Raw genomic sequence first — 22,508 nt, 5'->3', positions numbered from 1 at the left:
AAATTTTTGACTGCGGAGCCGTATGAGGTAGGAAAGTCTCAAGTACGGTTCTAAGGGAAGGAATTGACCCGCCTATTCCGACCGGGGAGAATAGGCCATCCGACAGGGAGATTCTGAAATTGCAGAGGCTTGGTTTGATCAAGCCGCCGAGTATTGGAAACAAGCTATAACACTTACTCCTGGGAATTATATTGAAGCGCATAATTGGTTGAAGATCACGGGACGTTTCGAATAACATTTTTATTGGTCCATTAATAAAAAAAAATTACATTTTTATTCTGGAAAAACCTAATTAAAGAATTTCATTATATCCCTTATCAGATCAGATCATTCCAGTTTATCTGAGATTTCGTAAGGATAATGAATACAGTCTGATACATTTTTTTTTATTTCGTTTCGTCTATTTCAAATATTAAATTCTTTAATTTAATAAGATTTTTCTATAATTATAATATTTATAAATATTTCAATTCAATAAACTCTTAATATTATTTTATTCATCGATTTTCTTATTTAATTTAAAAATTTAAAATTAAATAAATATAAATATTGCTATTAAAAAAAAATCTAAATATTCGATACTAGTTGATGAGAGTTACGTCGGAAACATAACAAAGTAAGGAAAGTGCAATTACTTTGGTGTCGTCTTTTAATTTTAAAATTGTTGATTAGAATGTATATGTATAGAACTTATAACAGTATTTCCAAAAATACGGCATTTGGTCTTAGTCGTTTTTATAAATGGAAAAATTAGTATAAACTATATATATTAAATTTGAATGACTAAAAAATTGGGTATTTCTTTAGTAATGACTAAACGATTGTTAGTGCTATCCTAAATAGTTAGGATGAGAGTATTACTTATTATATTAAAATTAATAAAATAGTAATTATATTAATTATAGTAAAATATTTAGGATCTCGATATAATATTTTAGAATTGCGATAGGAATCGTCTAAGTTGCACAACAAAAAAGTTTTTAGCTTAATTTAAAAGGGATTTAGAATTAGAATCTTAAACCTCCAAAAAGGTCCGTTGGGCGCCAAACATCTATGTCATAATAAATCCGAACACTTGCCCTGGATCAACTTCCAAATCATAATTGCTCTAGTAAATAACTAAAAAAAATAGAGAGATGAGAGATACAAGTAAAATTAATTCATTTTAAATATCTCTCAGAGGTTCCCCAATTATTTAAATATTGGCAGGTCTCTTTGTATGCCTGGTCCGGAAAGAGGAGGACTCAATGATTATTCGTTCGCCGGAACCAGAAGTCAAAATTTTTGTAGATAGGGATCCCGTAAAAACGTCTTTTGAGGAATGGGCCAGACCCGGCCATTTTTCAAGAACAATAGCTAAAGGCCCTGAAACTACTACTTGGATCTGGAACCTACATGCCGATGCTCACGATTTTGATAGCCATACCAGCGATTTGGAGGAGATTTCGCGAAAATTTTTTAGTGCCCATTTTGGTCAACTCTCCATCATCTTTCTTTTGCTGAGTGGTATGTATTTCCACGGTGCTCGTTTTTCCAATTATGAAGCATGGCTAAGCGATCCTACTCACATTGGACCTAGTACCCAAGTAGTTTGGCCAATTGTAGGCCAAGAAATATTGAACGGTGATGTAGGCGGGGGTTTCCGAGGAATACAATTAATAACCTCCGGGTTTTTTCAGATTTGGCGAGCATCCGGAATAACTAGTGAATTACAACTTTATTATATTGCAATTGGTGCATTAGTCTTTGCAGCATTAATGCTTTTTGCTGGTTGGTTTCATTATCACAAAGCTGCTCCAAAATTGGCTTGGTTCCAAGATGTGGAATCTATGTTGAATCACCATTTAGCAGGACTACTAGGACTTGGGTCTCTTTCTTGGGCGGGGCATCAAGTACATGTATTTACCGATTAACCAATTTCTAAATGCTGGGGTAGATCCTAAAGAGATACCACTTCCCCATGAATTTATCTTGAATCGGGATCTTTTGGCGCAACTTTATCCCAGTTCTGCCGAAGGAGCAACCCCCTTTTTCACCTTGAATTGGTCAAAATATGCAGAATTTCTTACTTTTCGTAGAGGATTAGATCCGGTAACTGGGGGTCTGTGGCTGACCGATATTGCACACCATCATTTAGCTATTGCAATTCTTTTCCTGATAGCGGGTCACATGTATAGAACGAATTATTATTCTATGTATAACCGATATTATAGAGAGAGAGAGAGAGAGAGAGAGAGAGAGAGAGAGAGAGAGAGAGAGAGAGAGAGAGAGCCGAATGATGGTTATAGAGAGAGAGAGAGAGGTGGGATCCGGTGAGTCACATAAATATTTGAGTCCATGAGTCCAGGAAACAATATCACGCAATATACAAGACAATATCACACTTTTTTTTCGAATTTTTTTTTATGATTTTTTTTTTCGAATTTTTTTTGTTCGGTTTTTTGTGTATAAGCTGTGATATTGTTTAGTATAACGTGTGATATTATATTACAAAATAATATCACGAATTTTTTTTTTCAAATTTTTTGTTTCGATTTTTTTTAGTATAAGCTGTGATATTGTTTAGTATAACGTGTGATATTATATAACAAAACAATATCACGAATTTTTTTTTTCTTGTAGTATAAGCTGTGATATTGTTTAATATAACGTGTGATATTGTATCATGGTCTCACGGACTCAAAAAGATAAGGTGGACTCATGTGATCCTATATATATATATATATATATATATATATATATATATATATATATATATATATATATATATATATATATATATATATATATATATATATATATATATATATAAAGCAGAACTTTTCGAGCAATTTTAGAGTATCCAACTTTTTTAAAATTTCTGACAAGAGTAGATTTTGAAACAAATTTTTGATAAAATTATCCTAATAAAAGTAGATTTCTTAATATTTTAATAAAATTTTTTGCAAGAAATTCATGATCCTTTTTATTCATCCACCAAGGGTAAGAAAAATAAAAGGATACAGATGAAAATCATACAAAAGATTATCCTTTAAAGGCTTAGGCAAGTCCTAAGCCCCATTGAGATGACTTACAATAAGATCATAATGCTTACTCTTAGCCTTACTAAGCATTCGACTACTGACTGTTCTTTTTATCTTGCAAATGAGATGGGAAGGGGAGTGCTGAATGTCTTGAAAGAGGCAATAAACCCATGATTTGGGAGAACACTATGATGCTTTAGAGCTTTAGTCCATGGGAGGATGGGTTTTGCAGTATGAAACCAGTTATAAGTAGTAGTCATATTGAATTTCCCTTTAACTGTCCAAGATTGCAGTAAAAGATCAGCATTATCCTGGTTCCCATTACTATCAAGAATCTCATTCTTCACAACATTAATGCTCCTGACACTCTCTGCAAATTGAGGTTTACATTACACTTTCCAAAACGTAATGCCAGGAAAGTGATAGGCTTTGGTCTAGGAGTACAAAAGTCCATGATGCTTAGTTTCAAGGATCCAAATCCATTTAGCCAAGAGGGCTTTGTTCCAAGACAATAATTCCTTCACATCAAACCCTCCCTCTAGCCATGGAAAGTAAATACTATCCCAACTTTTATGAACCGATTTCCTATTGCCTTCTACAATCCCCCAGAAGAAGTCTTTACTAATTTTTTCAGCTTCTTAAGAATTGTCTTTGTCAGCAGAACATTAGAACACCAAAAAGATTCAAGGCCAAACACCACAAAGTTGAGCAACTGTGCTTTTCCTGCAAAAGAAAGGAATCTGGTTGCCCAATGTTGTACACTATGCTGTAGCTTACTGATTAAGAGCCCATATACATATATGATATATTTCTAGCTGTATTAAGAGAGTCTAAGGTATCTAAAGGGGAAGGTTCCTTTAGTAAACCCAGTAGCCTCTAGAATCTGGCCCTTAACAGCATCAACTACACCTCCAAAGTAAATGTCTGTTTTCTCCCTGTTGGCATGCAAACCAGACCATTCAGAGAAGTGAGTAAGGGTTTCTAGGACAGCAGTAACAGATGGTACATTTCCTCGGGTAAAAACCATCAAGTCATCAGCAAAAATGAGGTGTGTGAGGCTTAACTTTGAGTACTTTGGGTGGTAAGAAACTTGATGCTGAGTGCTAATATGCCTAAGATATCTGGACAAGATTTCTAAGCTCAAAACAAACAAATAAGGTGACAGGGGATCCCGCTTCCTAACTCCACTATGGCCCTTGAAAAAACCATGAATGAACCCATTTAGCTTGATAGAAAACCAAGGCGAAGAGATACATCCCATGATCCATTTGATGAATTGAGTGGGAAATTTATATGCCTTAAGCATGTGTTCAATGAATGCCCATTGCAGGGAATCAAAAGCTTTCTTAATATCCACCTTGATTAAACATCTTGGAGAAATATGTTTCCTATCATACCCTTTAACCAAGGATTGTGAGTGCATGATGTTTTCATGGAGTTTCTATCTTGAACAAATGCAACTTGTTCAGGACCAATAAGAAGAGGAAGAACATGTCTTAGTCTCTTAGTAAGGACTTTGCTAATGGTTTTATAAACAATTGTACAGCAGGAGATTGGTCTATAGTCAAGGTCTGAAGCACTGACCTTTTTCTTTGGAATTACGGTAATAAGAGTGGCATTAGCTTGTTTACACATTCTTCTAGTTCTGAAGAATGCTTGTACAACTTTGCAAAAATCCAGTCCCACATGATCCCATGAAGATTTGAAGAATGCAGAAGAAAACCCATCTGGTCCTGGGCTTTTGTCCTACCCAAATTCAAAGAGAGCAGCCTTTATCTCAGAATCTGCAATTGGCCTGATAAGATCTTCAAAATCCTCAGTCTAAAGACAGCTGCCAGTTTTTATGAAAGCCTCATCCAGTGGGGCAACATTCCTGGCAGTGCCTAATAAAATTCCATAATACTCAATAAATGGTTTAGCCATATTATCCAGTCCTTGCCTATCATATCCATCTTTATCCTTGATTTGCCCAATAATCCCTTGACACTTCCTTTGCTGAATCCTTGCATATAAATATTTTTTTGTTTTTTTTTTGCCAAAGAGTTATCATTTGATTCATTAAAAATGAAATTCCAAGGTATTTTGCAAACTATCCTCTAGACTAGGAAGCAAACTAGGTACATAGTCGATCTACAATACAACTATAAGATTTGTGTGTTTTCCACATAAACATCCTAACACAAACCATTTATTTAATTCGACTAATACTGGCTCTAATAGTAGACTGCCTATTCTGGATGATCCTAGCATTACACTCTCCCCATATCTGATAGACAGCAGCAACAACTGTGGCTTGAAACCAGGCTTGCTCCCATCTACAATGCTTTCCGTTGGCCCCAGAATTCTCCAATATGTCAATCAGATTATATCCTAAGTTGGCATAGCTCATCCATTGGATCATCCCATCCCAAACTGCAGATGAATAAGTACACTGGAAGAAGAGATGCTAATGACTTTCAAGCCCATTCTGACAGAGAGAACACTTGTTAACCATCTGAATTCCTCTAGTTTGGAGTTTATCAACAGTGGCTAGTTGATGTTGGATAGCAAAAGAGCAAATAATCCTATGAGTAGGCAGTATCCTGGCATGCATAAGAGACCTTGGCCATCCACCAACATGAGAGACATTTCTCAAATTGCTATAGGCTGAAGCTATACTGAACTTAGTTCCACTTTGTCAGCTCTGCACCAGGCTTTTTGTTGTCTGAATAGTGCCAGCCAGGGAGATAAATTTATCTCTAACCCCAAAAATGCTTTTAAAGCTTGCAGAATAGCTATCTTTACTCTGCACATGCCAGATGTCTTTAGTTTTTAAAGCATAATGCTGATGCGAGGTGGCCCAAACACCAGAGTTTGGATGAGAGAGCAGAAACAGCCATTTACAGAGCAATGCAACATTCCAGGTTTCCAAGTCTTTGATATTGAATCCACCAGCATCCCAAGGCTTACAAATATCCTTCCATTTTTTGAAGACCATTTTCCTGTCACCAGGAGAATGCCCCCAAAAATAACTTTTGCAAGATTGATTAGTTTTCTTAAGGATCTCATTGGGGAGAAGAACACTTGAACACCAAAAGGTCTCAATGCCAAACACAACAGATGTCAAGAGTTGAATTCTGCCAGCATAAGTAAATAATTGAGAGGACTAGTGCTGAATGACATGTTGTATCTTCAAAATAAGAGCATCAAACATATTCATAGTGATTCTAGAACTAGAGAAGAGAATGCCTAAATATCGAAAAGGGAACTGCCTTTAAGAGAAACCAGTGGCAGCTAGAATGGTGGCCTTGATATCAGAGTGAACTCCACCAAAATAGATGTTTGTCTTCTCAATATTAGCATGGAGACCTGAGAACCCAACAAATTGTTGGAGCACCTTTTGGATAACTTGAACAGAAGGGGCATCCCCTCTAGTGAAGATCATAAGATCATCAGCAAAGATGAGATGAGTCAAGTTGATTCTGCTACACTTTGGATGATGAGAAACATTAGGATGGGTACAAAGAGTTCTAAGATGCCTGGATAGAATTTCCATTCCTAGAACAAAAAGATAGGGAGAAAGGGGATCTCCCTTACCTGGGAAGAAACCAGAAACCTGCCCATTCAATTTTAAAAGAATACCAAGGACTAGTAATGCAGCCTAAGGCCCAGTCAGCAAATTTTTGAGCGAATCCAAATCCTTTCAACATATTAGCAATAAAATTCCATTGGAGAGAATCAAATGCTTTCTTGATATCAACTTTAATCAAGCACTTGGGAGAGATATTACTCCTATTGTACCCTTTTACTAAAGTCTGGGATAGCATAATGTTTTCAAAAATATTTATATTTTTGACAAAAGCTGCCTGCTCAGGTCCAACTAGGGAAGGAAGGACACTTTGAATCCTATTATCTAGGATTTTGCTTACTATCTTATAAAAGACAGTACAGCAGGAGATATGCCTATAATCAGTGACAGCTGATGGAGTGGCTTTTTTAGGAATCAGAGAAATTAGGGTGGAGTTAGCCTGCTTGGACATGTGATTAGAATGAAAGAAATGAGCCACAGCCTTGCAGAAATCCTGAGCAATAATAGGCCATGCTGATTTGAAGAAGCCAGCTGAAAACCCATCCAAGCCAGGATTACTATTAGAGTCCATTCTAAAGACAACATTCCTGATTTCCTTAGTAGTGATGTCCTTGGTCAAATCAGTACTGCCATAAGAGGTGACAGTAGTGCCTGATGAAATAAAATCCCAATCCAAATCAGCTACTTCAAAACTAGTACCCAATAAGTGTTGGTAATAATTCTGAAAAGCCTGATTGACAGAAGGAAAGTCAGTATGAAGCTGCCCTTTCTGATCTTTTATAGCACCAATGACTTGTTGATGCTGTCTCTCAGAAACCTTATCAAAGAAATACTTGGAGCTACAATTTTTTTTTTTGAATATTCTTAACCTTAGCTCTTTGATACAAAATTTTTAACTCACTCTCTTTAAGATGACTGTAAGAGGCTAGAAGCATTTTCTCCTTATGAATGAGATCAGCAGAAAAAGGATCTGCAATAAGCATTCTTTGACATTCCACCAGAGCAGTCTTAGCATTCTTCACCCTCAGAGATATATTATTAAAATTCTCTTTGTGGAACTTAGTAAGAGCATACTTGACACTTTTTAATTTCTCAAACAAACTAAACATTGGGCTACCTTTTTTCTCTGTTGTCCAAGCAGCTGCCACAGTAGCAAGATATGCAGGATGATCAATCCAGCTATTCAAGAAACTAAATCTCTTCATCCTCTTTCTATCATTATTAACATGAACCAATAGTGGAGAATGGTCAGATAATCCAGCTTCTTGGAAAAGAGCAAAAGAATCAGGCAGGGAAGCAAGCCAATCAGGATTAGCCAGGACCCGATTCACCTTGGACCAGACCGTAGAATTAAGATCCTGCTCATTGTTCCAGGTCATATCACAACCAGAGCTAGTTAGATTATCCAATTTACTAAAAGCAAGATAGTCATTGAACTCAACCATTTCCTGCAAGACTGGAGGAGTATTGCTTAACTTTTCAGAAGGTTGCCTGACCACATTAAAATCCCCAAGGACTAACCATGGCTCAGCAGAAGAAACATCAGCTGACCCACTCCATAACCTATGCCTTTCTTGAGCATCATTACTACCATAAACCATGCTTAAATGGAGATCTAGATTAGATCCATGATAATAACTGTAAGATCAATAAATTGATCCTCGATCCTTCTATTTACAATGGCAATAGTGCTAGGATTTGAGAAAACCCAAATCCTACCATTGTAATGCTTGTTATAGTTATACATAATATTCCAATTCTTAAACTTTTTTTGGATTTTCAAAGCCTTATTCTCCTTAACCCTTGTTTCAAAAAGAGCCAAAATATCAATCTTATTATCTTTGAGATAATCTCTAACCTCACTATGTTTATTGGGCAATTAAAACCTCTAACATTCCAAGATGCTATCTTCATGACAATTTATCAGGAGGGACCACTGCCATAATAAGAACCACTATTGCTTCATGGGAACATTCTGAGTGTTGCTTAGGGGTAGAAACAGTGGGAGAACCCACTACAGAGGAGGAAAGCTGGCCTAGCTTAGAGCATTCTGAGCTCAGGTCCTCCATAGTAGTGCCTCCAACCTCCTGATTCTAACCTAAGCTATCACCTAGTTCCTGAGAAACATGCTGCTCTTGCTCAAAATCCTGCTGGATTTCACCTTGTTCAAGGAGCTGGAACTGGTTCATCAAAGGTAAGACCTCTAAGAGAGGATCCTTTGAAGAAGAGGAACTACATATAGCCCCCTCAGAAGGACCAAAGAACTCAGTAAAAGTGCCATCCAGAATTGGATCAGCATCATAGGAAGCAGATTCCACTACTGGTGGAGCAACAATAGGATTAGTGTCTTCCTTAGGAAAGAAGGTTTAAGGGAAACATCAGTCTGAGGTCCCTTACGCTTTTGAGACTTATTATGCCATTTACAGGTGCCAATTTTATGCCCCATTTTTCCACATCCAGAGCAATAGAAGGGCACCCACTCATATATAACTTGCTGAGTAATTTGACCCAAGAATGGAGTATTAATAACAACAGAATCTACAAAATCTTGAGATAGATCAATTTCTACTAACACTCTAGCAAAAGAAAGCTTTTCCTTGTTTGTTGTTGAAAGATCAGCAAATAAGGGTTTGTCCACCTTACTAGCAATTTTGCTTAGCACTATTTCAGACCATAGGTAAGGATCTAAACCAGAGAAAAGGGTCCAGACAAGAACTCTGGTAACCTTTTCCATTTCTCCAGAGAAACTAGGGGTCCATTGCTTTAAGATCAATGAATTATTACCTATCTTCCAAGGCCCTAGTCTGAGAACATTAGTCATTGCTTCTTGAGATGAAAATCTAAAGGCAAACCACCCTTTCTTGTAATACTAAACAATTGGAACAACAATTTTGACCCAATGTTTTGCAACAAAATCCTGGACATCCTTTAGTTTAGGCTTAGCCCCAATTACATGTCCCATTAAAGTGAATTCCCAAATTTTAAGTTCATTTTCGAAGTCATGAGGTTCAATCATAACTTCTGAAGCATCAACACTAGTCTGACAATAATGCAAACTCATTCCAATATTTTGAGGCGCTTTGACAACATGAGATCAAGATTTCGCCATTTTTGGACTCGAACAAGAAATTCTTTGCCCAGTAGATTTATCAGCATTAGAAGTACCAGAAATATCATCAGAATTAACCGCTACTGAATTAAACACAACAGGATCATCTAAATTCAGTGGAGGTTCAGTCACGGAATTCAGATTTTTATCAAAATTAGGGTTTGACACATCAACAATTGGCGATCGAATTACACTAGGAGAACAAAGAATAGAAATAGGAGAAGAAATTTGAGTTATACCGGCCGCTGTCATGGCAGAATCAATTCGCGCATTCATGGTACCCAGATTTTGCGGCACCGGAGATTCCACCATAACTTGAGCTCCATTTTCCCCCAAATTTGCGCCATGAGAACCCTTATTCACAACAGAAGTCATAACCTCCCTTGATTTTGCAAGATTTCCCCTAGTTCGCGCCATTAAAGCTCAAGAAATCAGGCGAAAAACAGAGATTCCATGTAAACCGGAAAACAGTTAAGAAAAGTTTGTTAAAAAGTTTGGTAAAAGTTTGCGAAAAAAGAGAAAAAACTTTTAGAGAGAATTTTTTTTAGAGAGGTGCATAGAAGTATTTAGTAGAGGAGTCATTTTGAGAAATCTTGCGCTGCTTTGCTGTCTGTTGTAGAACGTTTTTCTCAGCTGTCTTAATTTGAACATATTTTTCTAACAACACCTTTTCCTGCTGCAGAAGAGTTGCAGATAAAGCATCCTTCTGAAGAGCCTCTTGACAATCATAAAGCTGGGCTATTTCATCTTTAACTCTCTCAGCAATACCATTGTAATTCCTCTTATGCATGTCTTTGAGATCCTTTTTTACATTCTTTAGTTTGGTGAAGAATTGGAAAGAATTTGAACCTTGAACAGGCTTTTCCCATGTACCTTGAACAGTGAAAGGTAATCAGGATGAGCCATCCAACAGTTCAAGAAACTAAACCTTCTACTAGTATGATGATCCTCAAACACAGTGGCTAGTACATGAGAGTGATCAAAAATCCCAGCAGTAACAAAATTCACTGAAGTAGCAGAGAAGTGGTTAAGCCAGGTAGAGTTAACTAAGGCTCTATCTAACTTTGACCACATCCTGGTACCCACCTCTAGCTTATTAGTCCAAGTATATTCACATCCTGTCCCATAAAGATCATCCATCCCACATTGCAGTAAACATGCATTGAAATCCAACATATCCTCCAGATTTGGGGGATTGTTACCGATTCTCTCAGTAATATTCCTAACTACATTAAAATCCCCAAGCATGATCCATTTATCAACATTAAGGCTAATAGCAAAGAGAGCATCCCAAAGGACACTCCTTTCCTTAGCATCACTGTAAGATGGAACTTCTGGCAAGTAGCATGATGAGTAACAATACAGTGTATAAATTGAGCATAGATTATTATATGAGATATGGATACAGTTGCAGGTCTCCATACCAGCCAAATCCTTCCATTCCTATGATAACCATAATTGCAAAGAACATTATAAGCTTGGAGTTTACTATTTATTATTGCTTTCACTTTTTTCTGTTTTATTGTGGTTTCTAAAACTCCCAGAATATCCACTTTATTGATGTACAAGAAGTCTATGACCTCCTGTTGTTTGAGAGGGTTATTGCCCCCTCTAATATTCCAGGCGGAGACCCTCATTTAACCCTATCTGGAGGGAGTTCCCCCTAGATTAGGACCAGTTTGCCCCCTAGTATTAGATTCAGAGACTCTCTTCAAGACTATTTGAGTCTCTGACAGCATGTCCTCCTTGTTGCATTCTAGATGCATTTCAACAGGCTGAGGACAAGAAGCACTCCCTGTAATTGAAGAGACCTGATCTATCCCAGAAGAGTCAAGACCCCCTCCCAATGAGAGAGTCTTTTCCACAGCAACTGTTGAGGTACCACCTAACAACAAAGGGTTTGGAGCATCCACTATAATGTCTGTTTGATCTGGCACTAGTTCCTACTGCAAAGTGCTTGGCATTGTTACAGTATCATCTGCCAAAGGAGTAAAACTACTTGAAAGCTCCATCTGACTTTGTGACTTTGACTCAGGTGGGATAACTCTCTTCAAGGCTATTTAAGCATCCCCCATATTGTCCTTCTTGCTGCATTCTTGATGCATTTCAATAGTAGTAGGGAGTGAGGAACCCTCGTGAACCTTGTTCAAAGAATCTACCTGCTTCTTTTGTAATACTATGGTTTTATGAGTCTATGGGTACTCTATCGAGTAAGGCTTACTCTGTCGAGTAAGTATGTTTTTATGCGAAATAGTAGTCTGTCTGATGGGTACTCGATCGAGTATGTGTGGCACTCGATCGAGTAAGGGGCACTCGATCGATTAAGGGGCACTCGATCGAGTAGATTACTTACTCGATCGAGTACGTTGGTCTTACGGGTTATTTTAGCCGGGTTTTGTTAATAACGCGTGATTAGTATAAAAGTATTCCGTCACCTTTTTTAATCAGTTTTCACTTTTCTAAAATCTTTCAAGAGAGGAAAAGAGTTATGTTGTTCTCCTTCTTCGCGTTGTTAGCAAATCCCAAAGGCTAAGAGGGCCGGATCGTCGTGTTCTTTACACCGTTGAGTTCGTCGTGTCGAGGGTAAGATCCTTATATAGTTTTTATGTTATTTCATTCAGTTTCGTTTAAACCCTAATTGGGTAGATTTGGGGGATTTTGGATGATTTATATGTATGTGGTAGTAATTGAATGTATACATGTTATAGGAGGATGATTCGTAGAGGAGAATTCTGATTTGCTGCTAGATCGTCTGTGGTGATTGCTTTTCCAGGTAGGGTTTCCCTACACGGTATTAATTACATGATTTGTGGTGATTGTGCTGTAGTTAGTGACTGTTGATTGTTTCAGACGGTTGTGATTTCATATTGTTGAATGTTTCAGACAGTTGTTGAGGTTGTGTTGTGATTATTGTTTATCTTTCTGTGTTCATCCGGGTGCGCCCCTGGCTGAGTGGAGGCACTTACGGGAGTGACTTCACGCCCTTGATTTGCCTTCTGTGGAACCCGCCACAGAAGGGATGTGCACATTAATGAACATGGGTTTATCGCTCAATGGAGATGAGCGGGGCTTATGTGGGAATGGCTGCGGTCCCCCACCGGCGGCGAGGAGTATCATTGCGATGGGTACTGGCGAGGGCTACACACTTTAGTGTATAGTCGATTATGAGGTGATTGGAGATGGAGACGGGATTGTGTGTGAGCTGTTTGTATGATTATTTCAGTGTGGCTTTGATTGTGTAATTAATCGACCCGTTTAAATGTTTTAAAAGCGTGGTGATCCATTCGGGGATGGTGAGCGATTCTTGGCAGGTATGTTATGACGCATATGGGATAGCCGAGATGAGTTATCACGTGGCGATTAGAAGTATTCATTGTGTCGACGATGTTTTATAGTTTTGAGAGTTTTATCGATGAGGACCGCCCGAGAACCTTGTATTTCGGTTTAACAATTTTGGTTTTGAACATGTAATCACTTTAAACTATATTGTTATTTAAATTATGTTTCTTCATTGTCATTTGGTTATCATTGCCTCGGGTAACCGAGATGGTGACGTTCTCATACCTTAAGTGGTCCTGGTAAGGCACTTGGATTATGGGGGTGTCACAAAGTGGTATCAAAGAGACGATCTTGAAACCTGTAACCAATGAACCTTATGAACATAGAGAGTCAAAATAAAATGAACCCGGGGTAGAAGTTGTAGGAGCTAATGCAAAGACTTGGGAGACGTCCTAAAGTCGCGAACTCGCCCTACCATGGGATATGAGTCGTGATCGCTATGTGTTTATCTTGTGAATTGTGTATATTTGTAGCAACGTGTGGTATAAATCGGTGGATGTATGTATCTGGAGAATGGGGAATGTGTAGAGAAAGATGATAATGAGGTGATGTTATACATTATTGATTGAAAGCATGATAGTTGTTTTACGATATGGCATTATGGAAATATGGAAAGAAAATTTATTTGGGTTGAGTTATACATAGAGTTATGTATATATATGTGTTGTTGGTAGTGTTGTACGAGTTTATATAGCTGAAAGTTTAAGTAAGAGCATGAATAATTGGTGGAAAAAGATGAATAAGTGTTGCATGATAATATGATTTATGATAAAGCATGTCGTATGATGGAAGAGATTTTATAATGTTGTTATGCTAGTAACATGTGAATAAGAGATTTGATGTTATAATTTTGTGATTTTGTTTACGTAAAGTTATAGAATAAAAACATGTAGGTAATACATGCTTGGTAAGTTGAATGATGTATGTGCATAATGGATGTTGTTGCTTGGCTTTTGAAGATAGTAACATGTGGTTAGGGATACTGATTTTATGAGCATTGAGTTGTTTTTGTCTACCTTGTTGTTGTTTAAGTTGTTTGGAAGTAAAAATCAAGTAGTTATGTTTTTCGATTTTAGAGAGGTTGTCTTTAAACTGTTATAACTTGAGATGTATAAATTATTTTAACGTGATTCGAATTGGAGGTGATAGCTTATTCTTTTACGATTCTAAAGATAGGTCACATGCCCAAAACGACCAAGAAACGAGTGAGATATAACCGTTTTTACGAAAAATGGACAGTGCTGAGAAATGCGTAGGGTACTCGATCGAGTGGCCCTCACTCGATCGAGTGCACCTCTTGTTACTCGATCGAGTAGCCCTTACTCGATCGAGTAGTCTTGGTAATTTGTTTTACGTGCTTCTGACCTTCACCTACTCGATCGAGCGACCTGTACTCGATCTAGTGACTCATGTTTTGGGTCATATGTTTATCTTTTGACTTCGTTGCATATTATGTTTAATTCAAGGGTGTTCTTTTGCTTCTTTATGCGTTATTTCACGTATATGTTGGTCCTGATGCGTAAGTTACCCAATATTATTACGTAAAGAGTGGCACCTATGGTGATTATGAGTTCGATGGGGAGGACATGAGTCATATGTGGTTGTAGTAGATAGTGGAAAAAGAAAACGAAAATTGGTAAGGTTTATTGAGGCATGAAGCATGTTTTGTGAGATGAGACGAGTGATATGATTGTGTGTTGAGTAATGTAAAAGTAAGTGAATGTGGGCAAGGGATGATGTGAGTTTATGGAACGTGAGAACGAAAAGATTGAAATGAGGGATGCGAATGGTGGTAACTTGAGATTCGTAAAGGATTATAGAGGAAGATGGTTAGGAATTGTGTTGTTTAAGAATATATGTAATGAAAGGTCATTTTAGAGGGATTGAGAAGAGTGGTATATATTGAACTTAATGGAGATATGTCGCGACGTGGATTTGCAGATAGTGAGTGAGTTTGGGAATTTGTGTTATCAAGAGGTGAAACTAATGTGTGATTTCCTTGGGCAATTAACGGTATAAAATGAATTTTGATTTCTAGAGATGTAAAAAGGGAGATGCAATTGTTTGAACAGTAAACGTTGATTCTATGGATGGATTAGTGGCAAGTGTGAGTGATAGCATAATAAGAGAATATCTATGGTAAGAAAGCGTGAGATGATATTGATATGAAATAATGAGATGTGAGTTTTGGAGCAATGAGAAGGTTACCGGAGTACTAAAGAGTTAGGTAGAAGTAATAAGGAGTTGAATGGTTAATTGCTTTTGTCGAGTGTAAAAAGAAAAGAATAAGGGGAGTAAAATTAGGAAAAGGTTCACCGGAGTTATGTGATATAAAAGTAAGGAATCGTCGAGATATATGATACTATCACGAGGATTTGAGTTAACAGTTATATAGGAGTTCCAGGACGACATGATAATCATGAGTTTCGAGGAATTAAGAAAAGTAAAAAGCGGGGTAAATAATTTGCACAATATGAGATCTTGGTGGTGAGTTGGGTGACGATACAATTAAGGATAGTATTGGAAATAATGTTGAGGTAATTTATTTGATGGGTTTGATGTTCGTTATTTGGGATGTTAACCAAATATAGAAAAGAAACCGTGATGTTTAGAGTTGACTGTAACACCCCCATATTCAGAGGAGCCTTAACTAGGCCTTCCTTAGCATATAAGGGCGTTACCATCTCGGTTGCCCGAGGTAAGTAATCATAAAAATTCGATAAAAGAACAATTATAGTTATATTACAAGCGTTACAACCAACTTAACAGAATAAAGATACAACTCGTGAGCTACACACTATCTATATCGAAACTCGTGAGAACTCCTCCCGCCAGGACTCCAGCTATCAACAACACCAACACCTGCTAAGACCGACTGCTCACCATAAGGGATCACGGCAGACACATAGAAACAACAAGACAACCACACAAGGTCAGGACCGAGATAAGACATGACAAAACCAACAACATCTATCAACACAACACAACACAATCAATCGAGTCACACTGGACAATCACCCCCACTCCAACCAATCTCCGTCACCGATCGTCATCCTGGACCACCCCCGGTGGGGACCGCAACCGTACCCACCAAATCCCCGCTCATCATACCGAGCGATAACCCTGTCCCATTAATGTGCACATCCCCTCCCGTGGCGGGTTCCACGGAGGGTGAAACTAGGGCGTGAAGCCACTTCCGCAAGTGACTCCACCCAGCCGAGGACGCACCTCGAGAACCAGAGACAAACGATCACAGATAGCTGCAACACACAACAACCAACAAACTGTATACACCAACCGACTACTGCATATAGGCTGCCACACAAACACAACCACAATTCAACAACCACGACACGACAACCGACCTACTAGACTATCCACAGAAACTGAGTATGCGAACCTACCTTTAAGCAACTGCAACCACTCCATGCCAACATACGAAATATCCAGCAATCAAGCAACACCTATATCCACAACACAATCATCTATCACTACCAAGCAAACCCTAACTGCAAAGACAAGGATACGGATGATGATGACGATAAATCTACAAGAAGAAACCTGGCAAAAGACCGCTACCCGACTCAAGCTATGCTCTCCTAAGGCACAAGAACCTTCAAAGGCTTCCATGGAGGTTATATGGTGAAGGGAAGGGAAAGAGGCGACCTAAGGATCTAAAGAAATGAGGCGGAAATGATTTGCGGATTTAACAAAACGCGATTATAAACCCTCGCTGAAAACCCGTTACTCGATCGAGTGGCCCACATACTCGATCGAGTGTCCCCTACTCGATCGAGTATCCAAGCTACTCGATCGAGTACCACACATAACTCACAACCCAAGGTAACTTTTAGCACGCACTTCTAAGGACTATTACCGCTCCCAAGGTCAGTCAACGCTAGTCAAAGGGTCTCTAAAAGGGCGGTTATTACAGTCTTCCCCCCTTTAAGAGAACTTAGTCCCCGAAGTTCAACTCACCCAACCAAGGCACACAAAACGGAAACAAAACGACATCACTATTTTTTTTTTTTTGCATAGGTTACTACTCCCCGAAAATACCACCCCCCATGTCATCATCATCAACTATCTAACGCTCCATATAGATCGACCTCTACGAGCTACTACTTGAAATACCAACCGGCACAACATTACGAGATTACCCTTCACAAGCGACAACCATCAACACGAAACATACTATCAACACACCGTATGATTATACCACCATGTTACTCAACAACGCGATTCCATTCCAACACATGACATCATAGCTATCTCTTTATGACCGTCTTTTAAAACATGCTATCAACTTTCACTTTGACATACAAGTTACTTCCACTAACAAATGCAAACAATTAGACTTCCATACAAGAAATGTGACCAAAGTCGTAGAAAACGTTATAAACAAACAACATAATTTCAAAATCGGCCTTTTTATTTTGCGACATTACTCTTCCCCTCTAAAAAGAAACTTCGTCCCCGAAGTTCACCACCAAATTACTACATATGTTACTTACTACTTACATATTGACATATATCCAAACCATATTATTCATTATTGACATTACTCATATTACTCGTACAACCAGTAAACCATAAAGACATATGCAACCATATTCGAATAACTAACCACTGTCAAGAAGGCATGTATATATCATTTGTATTTTTATATGGAAGGACACACTTCCGGCGAAATATAACTTGTAGACATTACGGATGTAAGATTAAAGCAATAAGAAACAATTACAACTTCACTATTCGTTACAAATACACACCTAAAATCCAAGCACGACTTCCAAGATATGAAATTAACGGTTCAAACATGTTACTAATCATCAATAACCATGTTAAACATCAAAACATGTAACTATATAATCATTAAACAATTTTAATTAGTGCAAAGTTCCTGTAACAGTGCTACTCGATCGAGTATATAGGGTACTCTATCAAGTGCCCGTAACTCGATCGAGTGTCTTGGCTACTCGATCGAGTAGCCCTGAGATCAGAATACCGCATTTCTGTCACACCTGCAACTACTCGACCGAGTATGGGGTACTCTGTCGAGTACCTACAGGTCAAAATCCTGAAAAATCCTGTCATAACACCACATATATATATAATCGTCACATAACGCGAGTCGGGATGACTTCCCGACCCCCAAAATCAATCCTGCAACAAGGTCAAACTAGTAAATCCGGCCTCATGGCCATCCATACAAACCAAAATAAAAAGTTCTAATTAACAACGACTACTATCGTCCAACACCATCAACCATAAACAAGGATAAATAATAGGAGTATCACTCCTGCTGCTGCTGCTCATCCATCATCTCATCTCCACCACCATCTCCTCCCGAGGTGCCTGATCCCGACGAACCAATGCCCGCATCAACCCCTGCTCCAGCTCCAGGACTCACATACCACGGGGTCAAGCCACCATAAGCAAAGGACTGAGGTGTCCCCCAAGCTGACTGATCCACCCCGTAAGAGTGGAAAACCCCACTGTAGTCCCCAACTCTACTCCACCACACTGGATGTGGTCCCTCGATCCCAATCCCCTGAGCATACGCCATCTCATGCATGTTCCGGAGTGTCAAGGTGGATGACACTCTCTCTGCCAAGTAGCTCGAACGCGTCTCCGGGGTGTCGAGGTAGGGGTAATAAGGAAAAGGGTGCTGCTGTAGTGACGCTGCCGGCCGTGGTCTAGTCTCAGCGGTCCTCTCCCTCACTCGACGGGGTCCTCTCCCCAACCTGGGCCTCTCCTCCACTGCCTCCGCGTTCTCCCCCTTCTTCGGCTCGGGCATCACCTGGAGGATCGTGTCATCAATGAGGTACGTCCGCAACTGTCGAGGTCCATCATCATCCTCCTCCTCCTCCTCATCGGAGTCCACAACTACTACCACCGGGTCTAACGACTCTGTCGGTGGGAGGTGCTCAGGAGCCGGAATCTTCATCCAGCTCATGCCCCACACCCTCCAAGCTAGGCTGCCATCAGCTAAAGTTCTCAACCATTTCAGGTTGAGGTAGTAGTCTCGATCCATAATAGGCACCAGTGTAGCCAGAGGAACATACTCAGAAGAAGCCTCAAAGGAGGCTAGCTTTTCAGCTAGCCGAGTGGCGATAGCACCACAACTCAAGTACCGGGTAGTGGAAGTAGCCACCAAGGCAAGGCTAGCACAGACCATGGCAGGAGCATTAAAGACCACCCTCTCGGTCCGCTCCGGGTTAAGGTAAGACATCAGAAGCAACATCTCATGATTGTTAAGTTTACTAATATCCGGTCTCTCATAAAGGAGGTTCGAAATAGAACGAAGAAAGATCCTCAAGGTAACATGTTGGACATCATTAATCAACATGTTGCTTGAGGTAGGACCTGGCTTTCCGGTAAGACAAGGCATTAGCGGCAGACACCGCACTCAGAAGGGATCTTACTGATGGAATCCTTGGGAGGCTTGGCCAACCCAAGGTGAGACGTAAAAAGGTCCATGGTAAACAGGAAACTTTTGTTCATCAAACGAAACTCAACAGTTTGTGCAGCTGGCTCGTAATTAAACGAGCTCATAAACTCCAAGGTAAGAAAAGGGTAAGAATGATTCTTCAACCGATACAACCCCATGAATCCCAAAGTCTCAAAGATGTGACGGACATCCGTCTCAATTCCCAAGTCAGTAAGAAGTGTGGTATCCACACAACGGGTAGGCCTCATTTTGCGTTTCTGTAACGCCACAAATCGCTCTCTCTGTTTAAAGTCTACAAACACCACCGAAGGGTACTCCGGTACCGCGGGTACTACGGGTCCACTACCTTCCCCAAGCTCGGGCTGTGAAGCCCTCCCCCTCTTACTCTGACGGATCCCTATGTTTAGTCTCGGCATCTGTTTCAGCATACGATTTAAACAAACTTGCATAGGCATGTAAAGCACATAATTCACACAATTGAACTTTGAATACTCAGCTAGGTACACACTTTCACCAACAAATTCCAATTTGATACATAAATTCAGTTTATAGTAACTCAGACGATCTCTATTGTTGTGAAAGGTTTAGCATGATAAACACAATCTACTCAACCAATTCCACTACAAAAAGAATTAAAACAGGCGACTGATTTTGGCGACTGAAATCAGTCGCCAAAATCAATTTGGCGACTGAAATCAGTCGCCAAACGTCAGTCGCGGACCTTAGTCGCCTTTTCTAGCTTTGGCGACTAAAGTCGGTCGCCAAATTTGGCGACTACCCAATCAGTCGCCAAATTCCAAAAATGGCGACTGATTGGGTAGTCGCCAAATTGGCGATCGATAAAGGTAGTCGCCAAAATGGCGATGAATAGAGCCGCCAAATGCCAACTCAGTCGCCTTTTTTGGGTGACGTAGCCAATTTGGCTGACCAAATTTGGCGACTGAATTGGGATTTAGCGACTGCTATTCAGTCGCCATTTTGGCGACTACCTTTAATCAGTCGCCAATTTGGCGACTGAATTTCAGTCGCCAAATCACAAATCAGTCGCCAAACCCACTGTATGTTTTGGTGGTTTTTTTCGTTTTCATTGCTAGCCAAAAATTTACAACTCGCATACAAACCGATGTTCCACAACACCATACATCCCATTTCAACACACACAACACCATACATTTCAACCCAACACCTCCCAATTTCTCAAACTTCATTTCATATATTGAAAATGAAAGTTTTACAAGCTAAGCTATTCTAAATGTTCAAGTCTAAATGTTCAAGTCTTACAAGCTAAGCTAACCTCCCAATCATCTTACTTGGAAGCCAACACCGGCTCCACTCCCCCCATGTGGACCATGCGGATCATTTGGATCGTAGTTGGGTCCAGTCCGGGTTACAACCTTGCCACCAAGTCTCAAACATTGCCATTCTTTCCTTCATTTGGCGCAATTCTTCATCACGTTTGGCATCACGTTCATCACGCTCTCTTATTTGACCTTGAAGTTGACTAATAATTCTCGGTTGATACGTGTTTCTTGGGAATTGTTGAAGTCGATCTCCTACGCGTTTTCTCATAGAAAGCTGGTGTTGAACTTCCGGTACCATACACGTGCCCTTTCTTGAAGCCATCCACCAACTTATACCATATGTCATTATCCGGAGTTTTTGGATTGGCGGCTTTTTCTTGTTCAAATGCTTCCTACAATATTAAACAAATGGTTGTAAGTTAATATGGTAACCACCTTATATACGACATTTTAAAAGAGAGTAAATTAACAAAAATTAAGTGTTACGGAAACTTACATATAATTGCTTGTCTTTTGGCTTAGTCCAAGTTCTAACCCCTTTGTGGTCAACCCTGGAATGCGTGTTCGAAACTTGAGGTTCGATCTGGTACCGTCGCAATCGGCCGTGACTTCTTCTTTCCTCTCGAATGAAAAAAAAAAACATACATGTTAGAAAATCAACAAAAAATCTAACATAAAATAAACATGTTGCATTGAAAACAAAAAAAAGTGTCAAATAATAGACAAACTTACCCCCAACATACGATTCCAGAACGATCGTGAACCCGCGTAATGAGTAGGCTCGTTCACGGCGTCTTCCTTTCCTCCTCTTTTGTTGAGGGATGCTTGCTTAGACTTCTTCTGAAAAGCGGGAGTTTTGGTATGCTTTATTAAGCCTTCATACTTGTCACCTGCAATTACACATATGAAATCATAACTAATAAGTTATTGATATTATTTATAATATAAGAGAGTATATGCTAATTAATACAAATAACAAAACAAGTTAATTAAATACCTTTCATGTGCTCTGGTTCCTTTGGGCGCCTAACTACCTTCCAAATCACGTCCCGATATCGTCGAGTACCGACTTCCTCGCACCGATACGGACATTCCGTTCTGAGACGGTGACCAAGCATATGCTTGCTACAAAAAAAAGCGACAAAATTTCATATTAGTATTTATAAAAGTATAACCTTGGTTATTAAAACAAAGAAATACGGAAAATATATACCCGAAAGTTATTGAACCACGCATCTCTTTGTGCAGGAGAAGCTTGTGTCCACGATGTAGGAATTGGACCCACGAAATTAGTCTTCGTGCTTTTCGTGACACCTCGTACCACGCAATCGTCCATAAACCTGCATTTATTTTGAACATGTAAAATTACAAACAATTATTATTTTAAAAAAAAAAAAAAAAAAAAAAAAACAAAATAGTAGACTAATAAAGAATAAAACTTACCATAATCCCGCCGGCTCAAGAATCATCTTATGATCCAAAGTGTACCGTATCGGCACCCGTGGTGTCTCGTCGGTAGCGTCAGTCTTCTCACCGTCACCGTCATGCGCATCGGATCCTCCCGCACAAACTCCTCCTCCGCTCCGGACGCGTACTCTGTCCTCCTCCCGAGCCGCCTCCACGCTTCCTATCTCGACTGCTCCGCCATCTGCAAAGTAATACAAATAAAAATTAACACAAATAATGATAAATGAAAATTATACAGACTTCTAAA

General features: G+C 39.3%; 1 protein-coding gene across 1 annotated transcript; it reads right to left on the bottom strand.

Annotated features, from left to right (window-relative positions):
• Positions 1-6,276: 6,276 nt before the first annotated feature.
• Positions 6,277-9,412, bottom strand: LOC141632369 (uncharacterized). The gene is made up of 5 exons (XM_074444921.1): positions 9,083-9,412; positions 8,690-8,942; positions 7,461-8,206; positions 6,645-7,408; positions 6,277-6,541 (listed from the first exon to the last, which is right to left on the bottom strand). The coding sequence occupies exons 1-5, from the start codon at positions 9,410-9,412 to the stop codon at positions 6,277-6,279; spliced, it is 2,358 nt and encodes a 785-aa protein (XP_074301022.1).
• Positions 9,413-22,508: the final 13,096 nt, after the last annotated feature.

Source organism: Silene latifolia, chromosome Y (genome assembly GCF_048544455.1).
Source record: "Silene latifolia isolate original U9 population chromosome Y, ASM4854445v1, whole genome shotgun sequence".
Lineage (NCBI taxonomy): Eukaryota > Viridiplantae > Streptophyta > Magnoliopsida > Caryophyllales > Caryophyllaceae > Silene > Silene latifolia.
This window is presented reverse-complemented; position numbering and strand designations above follow the sequence as displayed.